The sequence below is a fragment of the Anoplopoma fimbria genome, chromosome 24 (assembly GCF_027596085.1).
Source record: "Anoplopoma fimbria isolate UVic2021 breed Golden Eagle Sablefish chromosome 24, Afim_UVic_2022, whole genome shotgun sequence".
NCBI lineage: Eukaryota > Metazoa > Chordata > Actinopteri > Perciformes > Anoplopomatidae > Anoplopoma > Anoplopoma fimbria.
This window is the reverse complement of record NC_072472.1, coordinates 11,371,421-11,388,590: the sequence shown is the minus strand read 5'-3', so window position 1 is coordinate 11,388,590 and position 17,170 is coordinate 11,371,421. Positions and strand designations below refer to the sequence as shown.

Sequence of the window (17,170 nt, the reverse complement as noted above, 5' to 3'; positions counted from 1 at the left end):
CTTAGTTGTAATAGTTATGGTATACTCTAAATATAAAAATGCATCTATCCATCCATCCATCCATCTATCTATCTATCTATCTATCTATCTATCTATCTATCTATCTATCTATCTATCTATCTATCTATCTATCTATCTATCTATCTATCTATCTATCTATCTATCTATCTATCTATCTATCTATCTATCTATCTATCTATCTATCTATCTATCTTTGTATCTATTTATCTTTGTATCTATCTATTTATCTTTGTATGTATCTATTTATCCATCTATCTTTGTATATATCTATGTATCAACCTATCTATTACATTTCCATTTTTAAAATAATGTAGGCTATGTATAAACTGCTGTAAATTATATTTTTTTACATGCACTGTAGATGTAAAAATGTATGTAGATGTAAAGCAAGTTTTGTTGGTGGGAGAGCAGTTACGGAAAAAGGAGCTTGAAAGTTTAGGTTATAAAGGATTTTTCGCCCTTATTTTTTTTTTTTTTATTTTTTTTTTACTTCTTTAATTTGGGTGTTCAGCTTCCTGAATTGCTCTCTTCCCCTTTTTAAAAAATGTGAGTGATTGTTAGTATATGTGCCTGAGAGAGAGAGCGAGAGAGAGAGAGAGATAGATAGATAGATAGAGAGAGAGCGAGAGAGAGGCAGAGAGGGAGGGAGATTATGGAATGCTGTGATGTCATCAGCCCAGTCATACACACAAAGACAAGGAGGACCCACAGGCGCTCTGACTCTCTCAGCTTAGTTAGCATACTCTGCTGTGGAGCGGCTGTCTACATCCCACTGTGAGTACTCCAGCAAATTCTACCCTTCTCTTACTGCTCCCCTTTGTTTTGTACCACCTACGTGCTTTACCCTTTTCCCCGGGTTTCCTCCTCTGCACCCTACGATGTGTTTAGTAGACACATCTGTATTCCACCAGTGTGATACTTCTCAGTGTGAGACATGCTTTCTTTCCCTCCAAGTGCTGCCTATGTGGTAGCCATTGTTTAACTACCCACTGTGATTGGAGGAGTCCATTGCAATCTCCTTATTAGAGAAACCGGCTCACGCTGTTCTGGTCTAAGACCCTGTTGTTATTGTTTTTTCTCTCTTACAACCAGAAACTGGCAATGTTAAAATGGAGCCGCTGTCTCTTGGGAGTTTAGGAGAGAAAAGGAACAGGGGTTTTTCTTCTTTTTTTTTTTCTTGGGAAGGGATGTGTGGTGGGGAGGGGGAGGAGGAGGGAGGTGGGCCACTGATGACAGAAACAGTCCCATTCCTTTAGAATCTCCTCCCATTCTGGGCTGCAGTCTTTCTGTCAGTTTAGAAACAGGGTTTGGGCTCTTCCGTATTCATGAAGGGAGGGACAACTGACACAGACTTTCTAAAGGAATGACTGGAAGGAAAAAAAGTTTCTGAATGCGACAAAGGTGGTTTTAACAAATGTATATAGGACACAAGATAAAAATGTAGTAACTGTAGCGTACAACTTAATCTTACAAATGTTCGTTTCAAGTGTTTCCTGTTTGTTCTTTCTTGTAGAAAGTCCCAATGATGACCTCCAAAGACAAAGAAAACTGACATCTCAGTAGGGTGGGGAAACCGTCAGCACAACTCAAGAGAGGAAACAGGATTTTGTGTGTGTGTGAGTGAGTGAGTGAGTGAGTGAGTGAGTGAGTGAGTGAGTGAGTGAGTGAGTGAGTGAGTGAGTGAGTGAGTGAGTGTATGCATGTGTGTGAGCTTGTACTAAAATGTACAAAAGTGTGTGTGAGGATGAGCAAGCACCTCGATTGATGAAGTAGAGTTTATGGGGGTAAACACCAGTGATTTCAGGATAAAGAAGCTGTGATCTTCGGATGACATGAGACTATAAACACCAACACTGTCCACCTCAAGAAGCCGCTGGCCAAAGGGCAGCACATCCTACCTCCGACCGCTTGGCCAGGTGGCACCAATTTAAACCCCACCACCCAGCCGCCGACATGCTCCAGCAGATATTAACGGACATGTACATCGACCCTGATGTCCTGAACGCTCTTAATGAGGACCAGAAAAAGACTCTGTTCCTGAAAATGCGGCAGGAACAGGTACGCCGCTGGACGGAACGGGAGGAGAGAGAAGCGGGGGACGCTGAACGTAAGAGAACAACGCCAAAGAAAGGTAACCGCACCAACACATCACAACTGTGAACCATTTCCGCTTCCTGTTTATGTACTGTGTGCCGGTAGCCAAGACAGGCACAGCATTTCCTGGAAGTCCAATTTGACAAGTTTAAAGTTTCCTGAAATAAAAAGTGGGGCTAACAAACACCAGCTGCTCCACATTAATGTGTCTGTAGTGCAGCATGATGAACAGACAGAAACCCAAGAGCGTTTATACTTCACTTACACGGAGCTCTATTTATACCAGAAGTCTTAAACAATTACAGCAGATTGATGATGTTGGTGAATTAATGTTGACATCACACTCGCAGATGGCTCTAACATTTACACAAGCAAAAGTAAAGTAGATGTCGTGGTGAAAATGATATTCACTCTGAAATGGGTGTGTGTGAAGAGACACGTAGTAACAGTGTGTTAAGAGGTGCTATAGTGTTTGAGATATTTACAACATGGCGAATGTAAAGTATGTGGCCGTGTGTGTGTGTGTATATTTTTGCTCTCGCACATATTTTGTTCCCAATCACGTCACATCACATGAGCCGAAGTCAGAGAAGTCACGGAAGAATATTCCCCCGGGTCAGAGGTGTCACTTATGTCTGGAATTCTGCATTTGATGGAAACTATAGATAGAGAAACACGTCGGCGAAGGGGGTGGGGGGGGGGGGGAATGCACAGGCTGCATGGGTTCATCAGGAACTGTCAGTCAGAGTCAACAGCATTACGAGCAGCACTCAAACAAAACAACCAGAAACTCAGAAGGCCACACGTCTTTCCTGAAACTGGTTTGACTCATTGTTCAGAATCTTGCCTGTCTGCATTACTGTAGACGCTTAATGTAGATGACAAAACTAACAGAAGGTTTGGAAGTAAACAACAGTTGCTAAAAAAAAAACACACTTGAATATTACTTATTGGTAATTAATAGCACACTGCAGTTGGTGCATTACATCTAGATTGACACAGTAATGACATTTGTCTTGTCTTGGTTAATAAAGCACGCATTAACTGTGGTGCAGAGTGAGAGAACAGTGCTCTTTCTATGTCTTTATGACCGATGCAGCTGTCCTGAGCAGGCTGGACGGAGACTTCGGGCTGAGATCACATGGCCACTCAACTCCTCTCCACTCAGGCTGCAACGCAGAGGAAATGGTGGATAGTTTGTGTTTCTGTGTAAAAAAAAAATAAAAAATAGGAAGTGAAATCAAGACTCGATCCCTCAAACAATTAGCAGGGAGCGAAACAGGAAGCATGCAGGAAATGTATGTGTTTTGAGAAACAAAGAGAGAGTTGGATTTTTATCTGGACGGCCTTGTGGGAGAGCTCACATGCTACAAGTTTGTTATTTATGCATTGAATGAAGACGGTGTCTCTGACGGCTGTCGGTAACAGTTTCGGCCTTTAGCCTTTCTTTTTTTTTTGATCATGGGACTTTTTGCTGTGGTTAGGCTGCCTTCATGGTTATTTGTGTTCATGTACTCTGAATCTATGGACATGTGCTGCTGTGTTTGGTGACGTTCACATGAGGCATAGACGTGGCTCAGATTCTGTGACTATTCAGATTAGTTACCTTGATCTCGTTCAGGAGATATGCAAAACGTTCGTGTCTGTCATGAACGGCAGGACCACGGACACATGCGAACACAGCCACATTCATTCTGTCCCTTTACCCAGCTGACAGGATTCATCTCTTCTGACAAAGGTGGTGTTGTTGTAGCTGTCAGATTGGGCTATTAACTTGTTCACCCAGGTATACTCTGACTGCTGTGTTTAATCATCCTGGTATGCTCAGCTACAATACCATCCACAGAACAGGCTGGCAAAACCAGTTCACCACGAAAGTATGTTAACCTGTTTTCAACCCAATGAGCGCTCACCCTCTGAACCCAGGTCAGCTGGTTTCTCTCCATAAAGTCACTTCTCCCAAACATATGTCTCAAAACAGTGGCATTGTTATATGTTGTGAAAGTGTGTGTGCGCCCTGTTGTGCTTGTGTGTAGACTCAATGACCTCACACAGATAAATAGATAAATAAGGAGATAGTATTGATATTTAAGGTTTAGTGATTGGGTTTAAAAATTGGCTTCATGCCAGAACTGGTTGAGGTTAGGAAATCCAAACAGTAAATGGAAAATACTCACAAGTATATTTATAGAAAAACGAGGGGAGTGTTTTCCTGTCAGCTCTGCTCGTATCATTTATATGAAGGTTCGGTCTCATTTGTGATTGGCAGCTTTGGTCCTACCAGCTGTTGCTCCTGTTGGTCTAGCAGCCTCAATTTACTGGATAAAACTGGGGACGACGGTTTCATTTCAGAATGAACAGAGCTACATCTGATTATCTGAGAGATCTAGAATATTTATCTGTACAGTACTGGAAAAGAATTGTTCACCAATCATGATTTTCAAAATCCTGAAGGTCAGAGAAAGAAGGCAGGGAAGTAGGAGAGTGGTATTTTGATCGACCTGAGAAAGTTTTGGCCAATGACTGAAAAGGACACATTCAGGGTGCTGCAGGGATGACATATTTTGTAGGCAAACCAGGAAGTTAGCATCGCACACGGTTCCCTTAACATAAAACCAAAGGGATTTTGCATTATTGCAGATATTAAGTTTTATACAATCAAACACAAGCTTTGTTTTTCTTCAGCAAGATAACTTTCACAAATTACTTTTAGAATTCTGGAAGCGAGAAAGCAATTGCCAGAAGTAAAAAGCGAATGTAAGGCTATAAACTGACTACACTAGTCTCTTATAGCCACGTATTAGCAAACTGCCTCTTTAAAACACTTACAAATCTTCAAAATTCACGAAAGGGGCATTTACTGATGTAGCTTATATTGTTAAACTAAACAATAACATTTCTACATTTTGTGTTTACCACTGGTCTTATTTCAGGCATTTTCACCAAAAAAAAGACCTATTCAAAAAAAGACATGAACATGAGTTTGGGATGAGGGAACCAGAGGTGCAAAAATGCTGACTCTTTTTCAGACTCAGTCCTTCCTGTAAAAATATGATAAAGTGCTTTAATTTTTGTTTTGTTAAACCCCTCTTTGAGTAGAGGATCTTTGAATTATCTACATTTACAAACACTGTCATGCCCAGTTTATCTCATTAGCAAACTAACTCTATTCACTATTTTGTGTGTGTGTGTGTGTTTCCTCCAGCCAACAGTAAGAGTGTGAGCTGGCTGCTCGGTCGGGATGGAGATGTGGCGGTCATCGTGATCGGAGAGGTGGACGAGCTGAGCTCCAAATTCATCTGCTCAGGATTTGGAGAAAAGAAGACGCCGAGTCTTCAGAACAATGCATAGTAATATACTTTTGTAACGTAACACAGATAGTGTTATTTGTTTGATAACAGGCAGTGAACAAAATGTAACATGGAAATATCTATTAGTGTTTCAGTGTTGTTTACAGACTGTAGTTTGACGGGTTTTCATGCTTTCTGTTTCCTTAATCATGATGTGGCTTATGAAAGACACGTAAAGCTTATATATGAAGAGATATGACCTGGTCTCATTGTGTTTTGCAGCCAACAAACCATCTTGAAGAGCAGAAATACCACAGAACCAGTCAGAACTGAAAGAGAGAACCTCCCTCGTAATACACAACCTGGAGTTTCACTGAATTTAAAGGTTTGTAGTTGTTTGTCTGTAACCCTAAGAAACCAAATCATGATGTCTGTCATGATTCTCAAGCTTGGGAACAGAGACGATTTCATTCGATTGTTTCTGTTTGTTTGATTTTCTATGTGAAATGCTTATGACTTTATGTCCTGGCCTCTTTATTATTTGATCAAACAAAACAACCCGATGTAAAAAAAAATCATTATTTGGTTAACTGGCTTGGTTGAACTGATAGAAATAAAATAGGTGTAAAAGTCGGTCACACCAACTCATACCAAAGTCTTTTTTTGTTTCCTCCCCTCAATCAACCTGGTCTCACTCCATAACTCGTCAAATGCCGATGCTTGGTCAGTGCCCATCGGAGTCTGATACAGACACACCACGCTTTCAGTTAACTCCAATGTAAACTCACCGGCGTCATTATTAGACGCTCAAAGCGACTGACGAATATAAACAGTGAGAGAGGGGCCGTTCGGATGTTGCGTCTAAAAACGTGTGGAAAATGGCAGCCGTGAAGTGTTCAACCTTTTATCCATGGTGTTTGCTGTTTGCTGTCCAGTTCAAAAATAAAACTAAGAGTAAACTTTCACATTTTGTCATGTCAGCGGTAAGTCATTTGAGTTGCTAAAACCTTACTTTAGTGAGTGGTTTTGTTGCCTGAACCATACTTCCTGTGGCAACGGAAGTTTATTTTTAAAAGATCCCAATGCATATATCAAAAGAATATTGTTCCTAACACCTATAAAACGCTATAGGGTCATACCTAGAGCGTCACAGTTGGAACTGATCAATCAACAATATTTCCTGAGTTTGGGAGTAAGAATGTGTCGCCTCAATTCAACACTTTTCAATTCTCCTACCTCAATTAGGCTTTTGAGCAAAGCTTGGTAAAACTGCCACAAATAAAATATAGGCATGTCAATTTGAGCTTCTATTGTGTGTGTGTGCACTTGGTGGTGTGCGAGTTGTTGATTTTGGAGATGGAGTTGGGAGGTTTGTGTATGTTTGTGTGTGTGTGTGGGGGGGGGGGTTCTCTTTACACACTATCTTTAAAAGAGATTTGCTGTGTTGTCATGGCAACCTTGCACAAACTGAGCCAGAGCGAGAGCCTGGGTCTCATCTGGCCTGACCGCGAAGGTTCTCTGAGCTAAAGCTGCATGCTGCTCGCTCACTGGAAACATGAACATCCCAGCACAGTCACTGATCTTCCTGCACTCACATCATCATCATCATCATCACACTCACTGCGCATAAATGTATAGAAACAGTCTACTTATCATTTGCAATATTTCCTTTCATATGATCAACTCTTACAAAACTTCCCTGCTCATTAAAGTACCTTACTGACTCAAAGTTAAGGAGGATGACGTGTCACCTCTGGTGTCCTCTAATATGTCACTGTCTCTCCCTACAGGGGAAGAGTGAGAAGACGAGCACCTTACTCCCTCTGCCGGTGAGTGTGAGCCACTGCCTGCTATAATAGAGCTCTGTGTTCTGAGGGTTGCATCATGGCCTGTTACACTCCTGTAATGTCTTCCTTAAACCCACAGGTGTCAGTGAGTGAGCATTCATCAACGACAGCAGCAGAAAAGGTATTTATGAATCAAAGTTTTTTTTCTTTATAGTTGCTGCAGTCCAGTTTGAGCATGTACTGCTCTTTGCAAACGTTCTAGATGTTTTATAAAACAAAGAACATGTTACATTCTAGCGTCGTCTTCACTGTACAACACAGTTTTTCAAACTCAGGTGTGATCAACATCATAGCAGTCCACTCTTCAGCTCTTTTTTTTTTTTTTTTTTAAATGTGGCTTCAGTGTGCCTACGTGTCTTTTCATGGCAGTCCCAGCCTCTGTGAGTAACAGGAAGTGGTGGTTAGGCCAGCTGTCCCATTGCTTCCAGCCTCTCTGCAGATCCTCTTTCTCCCTCTCTCTCTCTCTCTCTCTCTCTCTCTCTCTCTGTTCCTTCTCATCTGAGCTGCCGCACCCCTCCTAGCTCTCTCTCCTGGGGGAACAGCTGAACTGAACTGTCCTCCCACTGCCTCCATCATCGCTCCAGCCTTGTCTGGGGAGTATTGCTCTCCATCTCCACTGGCTTTCTTTTTCTCTTTCCGTGTTCATGTGCAAGAAAAATGTGTGTGTGTGTGTGTGTGTGTGTGTGTGTGTGTGTGTGTGTGTGTGTGTGTGTGTGTGTGTGTGTGTGTGTGTGTGTGTGTGTGTGTGTGTGTGTGTGTGTGTGTGTGTGTGTGCAGGTTACACTGTGCCGCGAGAACAGCTGAATCACAGAAGCGAGGCGGGATTTCTGGACTGCCCTAGAACAGATGGTTGATGAACTTGATCAGGGAATTAAAACGCCAGAGATAGAGAATGCGTCAGTCGCAGATGGATGGGATTGTGGGAGAGTCTCTTGAGGTTTTGGGCGCGTGAGCTCATCCTCCGTTCTCTGTTTTTTTGCCACACAAGGAGACGTCTCTCCCTCACTTCTTATATCTATACCAGACTCTCTGTTTTACAGGCCCCAACACATCGCTGGGCAAACCCCTGCTGATGTGGCAATGACAACCCACACCTTAGGCGGTTTGGCCAGTCAGACAGCCTGAGCCTCCCCTTACAAGGTTCATTATTCCATTGAACGTCCTGTACGTATGTAGTATGTATGTAGAGTGATTTGCTTCTGGGAACAGGAAGGGGCTGGTTTGGTACTGCAGATGTATTAGGGGCTGTTGCTAGGCCCGCTGCAGATTTTCTCCAGTTGATTTAGAGAGGGAAGGAGTCGGCCTGAGAGAGGAGGAGAGAGTGAGATTGTTGATTAAGAAGGCGTAAGATCAGGAAGGAAGATTAGCGAGGCTGCTTGATTTCCAAGTCACCTTATAATTTTCTCTCCACACACCCTTAAACTCTTAATCAGTGGTCATAGTTCTGTGTGTTTCATTACGGCGCGGTGTAGTCATTGGAGAACTGTAATTTGGTGAATCACTTATCCAATGATTTAATCAAACATGACAGTAATTCCACTGTATGTGAATTAGCTGTCAACACTGATCGCGCTCCCCCTGTCCCCTTTTGTCACTCTTCTCCCCTCTGCAGCCCGAGCCGAAGTCAGCCAGCGCGACTGAAGAGAAGTCAGTTCCCCAGCCCTCCATCTGCTCACTGCTTCTCACGAGAGCTAACCCTGTCAGTGTGAGACCGGCTTCTGCAAATGCAGCACCGGGCTCTCTCAGCCCGAGACTGGCCCTCGCAAATCTGAGGCTGGCCACCACCGCAACGTCCCCTTCCCCCAGCGGCGCTGTCAAAACGGACTCTGGGACAACAAAAGGTGGCCTGCACTCACAGGAACCTCGGAAGCCCCAGGAATCACTGAGCGGGAAAGGTGAGTGAGCATAGCATCATGGGTAACGGTACATAATGTCAGAAGAAATAAAGAAAATATACCTCTATGTCCATTAAATGAGGTCCCATTTTTCCAGCAATCTTTCACTTGCTGGCTAATAAAGATAAATACCCAAACAGCAACATTATTATGGCTGGCGTCATCGTGGATAAACCCTAATACAGTTAAACCCTGACATTGGGATATGTATAAATCTTACTCTGTAACTTTCGTTGTTGCAATGTTGGCTGCAGAGAGCTGAGCAGAACCAGTCTGAACAAACTTTATACTAGAAAGGATTTATTTCTCCAAACCTAACGTGCTCGCCAAATAGTGCCTCAGCCTGCTGGAATCTTTATGGACTAGCAGAGAAAGAAGAGGCCAGCCACAAGGGGGAAAAAGGGCTTCTGGGACTGGGATTTGTGTCGTGGTGGTACCGCATCTCCCCCCAACACACCTGCTTGTTCGGTAGCTTAGCGTTATTGTAAAGGGCGCATGTTAGCAGGGAAATCGTCTCTCACTAACTATCTTGGCTGAGGTGCACGGTCATACAGCCGGATCTGTAAAGAAGTCTGGTGCGAGAGGACGGACTGGTGGTAAGGTTGACCACCGGTCCTTCAGAACAAAATGACAGGATTTGTGATGTGGGCTGAAATGAGGAATAGGAAACTCTCCAAACCTCATGGTCTCCAACAGCGATGTTATTTAAGTAAATGGTAACGTTTAACTCAATTCAAATCTCACATTTCTGCTCTTCTATTCAGTTACATGGCGTAACTGTTAACCCTGCATTCGGTTGATATTTAATAGTCATAATCAGATCATTTTACGTTTAATATCTTTGTAAAAAGGTACTATTTTTTTAATAACATAAGAAAATAATGTCATATATTTTGGTGGATTGGACACTTTTATTGCATGTGTTGTGGGCACATGAGCCTTTAACCATTTCAACTGCATTGGAATTTTTGTTGGCCTCACACAATGTTGTCCATGCTATTTGGCAGCCTTTGTTGTCATTAAACCAGCAACCACAGGTCACTTTGGAATGGGGAGAGTGGTGGCAAAACTAGCCAATTAACCACACCCATTACAGGCATTACATCTAAACTGGTTATGATCATTTTTCACAAACACGCGGGATGATGCATCTCTCTTTGTATCTGTTATGTGGTCTGTGTACTTGAATATATCTTCCTTTATTAGTGCAGATATTAGATAGATAGATAGATAGATAGATAGATAGATAGATAGATAGATAGATAGATAGATAGATAGATAGATAGATAGATAGATAGATAGATAGATAGATAGATAGATAGATAGATAGATTTTTTTCTTCTTAACAGATATCTCAGGCCTTGACATTCATATTATTGTCACTAGGTCTTACAGTATGTTGTGCAGATTACCTCTAGTCTGAATTATCATTGTGATCCCCAGACTTCCTGTCTGAACACAGCACCCAATTTCATGAATTGACCAAACACTCATTCACCACACATACAGTGACCCAGTTATTTAGAAAAATGGGTAGTGTAAGGGGACATTAGCACCATCCAGTGGAAAACAATGAAACTGTAGGAAAAAAAGTGCAGTTGGGTAGAAAACCTGATCTCCATAAAAAGGTCCCTCTGCTGGAAAAATGTTCATCCTACAACACATTCAAACTGCAAAAACACTGCAACTGTTGCTCGAGGTTAACTTGCTCTGGGAAGACATAGTTTTTAGTTAGTTAATTGTGTGGGAGAGTTTAATGGTATGACTCAGAGTAAGAGTCCAACCTTTCATCATCATCATCATCTCTTATGTGGCTCATAAACAATAAAAAAAGCAAACACAAAACGAAACATAAAACACAACTGTTCCAGCTGCAAGAGCCCTTTTTCTTATTGCTTAGAACAAAACTGTGAGATGTCGTGCTGGGCCAATGCCATGCTGAACTAGTGTAGTTTGAAATGAATGCAGAAATAGAAGAAGACATTTTTTTTGACATTATCAGAATCAAATTTTGTCAATCTAGATATACTTTCCTTCAGAAGAAAACACAGCCTGCATGATTTCTAACATTTTGAACGCTGCTGACAGGTTATTGTAGATCTCTAAAAAGCCTGACACAAGAGAGAAAACATTTCTCCTGATATTGTCACCAAGAGGCAAAATCCTGAACTCAAATGAAGCAAGGTTGTTGCAAGGCGTGTTAATATGTGTGTGTGTGTGTGTGTGTGTGTGTGTGTGTGTGTGTGTGTGTGTGTGTGTGTGTGTGTGTGTGTGTGTGTGTGTGTGTGTGTGTGTGTGTGTGTGTGCGTGTGTGTGTGTGTGTGTGTGCGTGTTTGAGACCAGTGGGCAATGCCAGGGCAGCAATTTATAGACAAATGAAGGAAAAGGGAAAAAGAAAGGGAAAGGAACAGCTGGTGTGGTGGGAGTTGAGGTGGGCTGAACACAGTGCCGAATAAATGTGTCTTGACTGTGGACAAAAAAAAGAAAAAATACTGACAGAGTGTCTGTCCTTGACAATGGAAGGAAGCTTGTTCCAAAGGGGAGGAGGAGGCCGATTAGGATAAGGCTCATGCCTCAGCTGTTTTCTTTAGAGTGTGGGTGATGGCGAGGAGTCCTGCATCCTGTGAGCAGAAACGGTGGCCCACACAACAGTTGTAGAAGATGAACTTAATAATCTGCTTTAGTGACACTCATTTAGATGTACAAGTACCCACTGGAGCTGGACTAAACTTGTTCAATAAGTTAATAATAAGTTTTAATGTAGGAACTATTGGCTTTTAAACCATACTTCTATGGTAGTAGGATAGTATCTTGAGTAACCTGGTCGTGATTTCTGGACATCCAGAGACATTGCTCTCGAGTTTTTCAAATGTATTTTTATTTTTTGGGCAGTTTGCACACAAGCTGAGCACCATATAGTCCCATTATATTCAAAAGAAGGCAGAAATATTTATGGCCAATTATTCCAAAACTAGCAACTCATACCAAAACAATCTAGATTGGTAAACAGCAGTACCGGTTGGAGGAAAAATATGTATTTTTGATTTTGGGGTGAACTGTCCCTTTAAGTGATTTTATCGTTTTGTTATACAATGTAAAATACTTCAGAACATAGCCTATTTGTGAACTTTTAATTTTTTTTACGTGTCTCAAAAAAGGCAGTTGCCAACCAGTTGGCAAAATAAGCCATTTAGAAAAAGATTCAAATACAGAATTCTTAACTTAAGAAATTATTATGTTTAGTTTTGTTTATTATTATTATCAGGTTAAAGATGTTTGGATAACAGTCAGCTAAAATCTAATAAAAAAACAAATAGTTGCCTGTAAAAAAATCAATGTGAACCAATATTTCAAGTAATGCAACTTTAAGCAGAAACGCTGTTTATTTACTTCGTGCAAATGATTTATGACGGGAAGCATCTTTGGTGCTGTCAAAATCACAAGAGGACCTAATTAACTGCAAACCGCTATGATCGGTGTCCTCTCTCAGGACTGTTTCGGGTCAAGAGCGTATACAAACTGGGTGAAATGTGTTTAAACCAACATACTCTTTCTAAAAAGCCTGGTGATTTTTCCTTTTAAAAATCTATATAAACTAAAAAAGGCTAACTGATAACTTGGTGCTATGTTAATGTAAGGTGTCATCTGCATAGAAACGAAAGTGAAGGCACATTATCAGATTTTACTGGGAGCGTGTAGAGCAGTCAGTGTTGGAGTCATATGATTTTAGCATGTATGCGTGAGCATGAAAGCGTATCAATCTCCAGCAGCTGGCGGTATGCGTTCATATGCGTGTGTTCATGTTTATAAACCCTTCTCTGTCTGCCGGTCGGCTTTCCTCTCCTCGCTCTTCACCTTCAGAGGGAAGGACACACATTCCAGCGCAGCTTCCCGACTCTAGCCCAGGGCGACGCTCAGCCAGAGCTGATAAGTGACAGGGGCCCCAGCCCCCACTCAGGAGGGCCCCCCCTCCCTCGTTTCCACACACACACACACACACACACACACACACACACACACACACACACACACACACACACACACACACACACACACACACACACACACACACCACACCCTGCCCTTCAGTCCACAGACAAGCTGCTCGGGAATTCTGCCCTCTGCCCCACTTCTGCCCCCCCCCCACCTCCTCACCCAAGCCTCCCCCTTTCTCCCAGAGACGTGGAGGTCTTTAAAGAGAAAGATTGGTCTTTAATTCTGGTGCTAGCCTGGTCAGTGACACCGCCTCCCGCCCCCCCCTCTTTGTCCTCTCCTGTACATTTACGAGTTGGACTGAGATGTGAGGAGCGGCGTTTCGAAAAGCTCAAATGGGAGATTAATCAATCTTGCCGAGTGATTTAATGCAGAGATTCTCTTTCATTTTTAATAGGTGTTTTCGCAGGTAGCTTTAATGACAGATTCTGCTGACAGGGCTAAAAGTGCAGCTGCTGGGGAGAGTTTCGGGGCAGAAAGGCATGGGGTTTGAGCCGTTTTTTTTTTTTTAAGGTGTGTTAAGACAGGTTCGTCAGGTTACCTGTGGGAGGGTTTTCCGGTTTTACTTCAAGAAGCACTTTCAAAATACATTTATGTGTCTGTGTGTGAGTGTATATATATATAGATCTATATATATCTTTTGGGGTATTATTTCTTTACAGCAGCAGTCCAAGCTCAACACCAGCTCTCCCTCTCCTCCTCTCTCTTTCTCTCTCCGTCTCTCTATTAAGCATTCCACTCAGACCTGCACCGAGGCTCTGAGCTCAAAAAACTCTCTGACCACGGGTGTGTATGGGCCTGCGTCCGTGTCTGTGTGCGTATCTGTGTGTGTGTGTGTGTGTGTGTGTGTGTGTGTGTGTGTGTGTGTGTGTGTGTGTGTGTGTGTGTGTGTGTGCTCGGTGCGTGCCTGAATGCGTGTCAGCCTCAATTGCTGGAGCCTATCCAAGGTTTCCGTGGTGACCACACAACACAACGAGACAATCAGAGGCAAGCCCACGCAGCGCGGCGAGAGGACATTAACACAGGAACTGCGGGTCAGGGGGCAGAGGAAGGCAGAGCAAGACAGGGGGGGGGATGAAGAGGAAGGTTGGAGGGAGGTGTTAGAGCCACGGGGAGAGAGAGAGAGAGAGAGAGGGGAAAGAGAGAGAGAGGAGAGACGGTAAACAACAATAAACAATAACACAAGCTTAAAGGCAACTTTAGGTCTCTCACTCATGCCTGCAAGACATCAAGAGCTTTAAAGGCTTTCCTGGCCCCGGGAGTGCCTGTGTGGTTTTGGCTCTACCCCACCTCTATGTATGTGTGTGTGTGTGTGTGTTGTGTGTGTGTGTGTGTGTGTGTGTGTGTGTGTGTGTGTATGCAATGGTGTTAGTCAAAGACGGCTGCATGCGTGACCGAATCCATGAGCAGGAGGGCTGTGCGAAGGTGCATGTTTGTGTGTGAACATGCACGGACCTGAATGTAACATGAGAACATGCGTGTGTCTTTGCAGTTCAACCGCTAGAAACGGTGTGTATGCTTGTGCATGTTGTGTGTGTGTGTGTGTGTGTGTGTGTGTGTGTGTGTGTGTGTGCGTGTGTGTTCTTGTGTGCCTCTGTAGCCGTGCACGCCGGCGCTCTCACATATCTCTGTCCCCCGGGGATGACGCTAAAAATATGTGGCTCCTCAAGCCTTCTGGTGTCTGAGCAGCGTCTGTCTGCTCTCCATTGCCGTCCCTGTGGCCTCCCCCCCCCCACACCCCCTCCCCTCAGTTACTCCTGTTCCCTCCATTCCTCCCGCAATTACACCCTCTTCCAAACACAGTACCTCAGCAAGCACACACACACACACACACACACACACACACACACACACACACACACACACACACACACACACCAACTACACCCAGCTGTGTCCCTACACTTCCAGTGAGGATGACCTCTGCTCAGCCAGAGTGGGATAAAGGGAGGCGAATGAAAAGGAGAATAAAGCGGGGAGAAAAGAGTGAGGAAAAACTGTAGACGCAGTATTTGGAGAAGGAAAATTGTCAGGTAGTGAGGGAAGACTGGATTCCTGCTTTTGCAACAATAGCATATGTTCAATGTGTTACTCTCGTTTATGGTTAATATTTTTGAGTCGATTTTCATCTGGATTTTATGTTCTCATGCTCCTACAAGGTGTTGTGTCTCCAGCTGCTACGAGACACTGACCGCTGTAGTTTACAGTAAACAACATTCTCTTGAGGAACAGCCTAGAAAAAGACGTCCCATAATACACAATAGAGAGACAAACTGAGAGAAAATGCAGTTGCAGATTGTAGAGAAACTGAAAATGCAATTACAAATAAAGTTTTATACAGTTTAAAATACATGTATTCAAATAAACTTTGGTATTATAGATTAAGTTTTTTAAGTTTTTAAGTTATTTAAGTTTTTTAAGTTTTTAAGTTATTTTAATATATTTTAATATTTATTATATATAATATTATTTTCATTTTGAAACATTAAAATACACCCCTTTCTGTCAGATTGTCACCAACATCTTCTTAAGCTTATCTGACTCTCTTTTTTCAGATATTGGTGCATCAGAAACGTCTCGGAGGGCTGCCCCGGAGAAGGCCGGGTCATCGGGGACCGGCGGAGGGCGCGGCCGCGTGGCTCAGCTGATGAAAACCTTCAGCGCCGACAGCTCCACAACCCCCTCACAGACCCCCGCTCGCAGCGTCAAGCCTCCTCTACCCAACAAGCCTGGCCACTTGCGTCTGACGACCACACCCACTGTCAGGTAATCCTCACACAGTGACGAACACGACGCCCACCCGGCTTCACGCATCCCAGTGAATCAAATAAAGCCACGCTGAACAATATGGGGCCCCTAATGAGGAGCCTCAGCCAGTGGGGTGAATGAGATGACCAACTCAAAAATGGTAATGTTCACAATGTTGCCATCACTCCCAAAGCACAGCAATGGAAATGCTTGAATGTAATGGTTTTCTTTTTATGTTTGGAAGCTTCAGTACTGTAAACACTCTTCGTGGGAAGGAAATTCCAAAGCGACCGATCGCAATGTGTATGTATTTTTTTCCAGGGAATTAATGTCAATCACATGTATTCACTTGATATTGATGCTTTCCACTTTGTGTGACACACGTTTTCATGTCCAATACACAAACCCCATACACACAACATTGTTTACTTACCAATGACATTATCTTCATCACTTATAAGACAGTTTGCATGAGCTCATATGCAGACACACGTGTGTTTGGTTCAGGACAAAAGACTGGGCATGGGCAGGCATAATGGGCTAGAATAAGGCACAGTAGGGTCCTCCTTCATCTCGCTGTCTCCTCCTTGGGAATACTTTAGGGTTGTTTATTTGTCACAATGCAATGTATGTCTCCCTCTGCCACCTGGCAGGAGCCTCACTGCGACCTGTTGTGGACCGGAGACAGTGCCAAATGCATCGTCTGTCACTCCCAGTGGATCAAGTCAGACAGTCGCTGCCAAATAATCCAGCTCCGTGTTACTCTTCTGCAATATTTCCAGTACTATTTTAGAAATGCTTGGTTGTACTTTTTCTGTTTGTTTGTTTTTTCACTTTTTTCTATAGGGAGAAAGATGTTTTGTAATGGGATATTCAACATTACTGCGATGTTCGCTTGTAAAATGAGAGACATTTTTATCTTTGTTGTCAAGCTTGTATGACGCAATCAAAGAAATAATAAAATTGTGTAACTTTTACACCTTGTACTCTCTTGTTGTGTAGTTTTTTGTCACTATCTCCCACTTGTGTAGCTAGCTTCTATCTTCATAATTCCAAACTGAAATAAACATTATTCTTTTTAATGTCTTGTATGAGACAGAATTCAACCCACAACACTAACATGTCATGAAGGTTTGCAGCTAGTTCACTGAAAATATCTTACATTTTTGAAAATGTCCAGCCTCAGCAGATAGACCTGCATTCTTCACCAGAGCCGGTGTAGAATTTGAATTTCAGCAGGGCAACACATCCACCCCCACGCTTGTTATTACTTTGCTCAGAC

The 17,170-nt window shown here is 42.9% G+C and overlaps 1 protein-coding gene across 2 annotated transcripts; it reads left to right on the top strand.

Moving 5' to 3' along the window:
* The first annotated feature begins 707 nt into the window (after positions 1–707).
* On the top strand, positions 708–16,872 carry zgc:100829 (uncharacterized protein LOC445149 homolog). Of its 2 annotated transcripts, none has more exons than XM_054626026.1 (8): positions 708–795; positions 1,535–2,152; positions 5,321–5,465; positions 5,688–5,790; positions 7,196–7,234; positions 7,332–7,373; positions 8,865–9,147; positions 15,696–16,872. In XM_054626026.1, exons 2-8 carry the CDS (start codon positions 1,975–1,977, stop codon positions 15,908–15,910), a joined length of 1,005 nt encoding a protein of 334 aa, XP_054482001.1. In that variant the 5' UTR covers positions 708–795; positions 1,535–1,974; the 3' UTR covers positions 15,911–16,872. The 2 variants fall into 2 exon arrangements, with proteins under 2 accessions (XP_054482001.1, XP_054482002.1); XM_054626027.1 differs by lacking the exon at positions 708–795 and adding an exon at positions 1,338–1,422.
* The last annotated feature ends 298 nt before the right edge of the window (positions 16,873–17,170 follow it).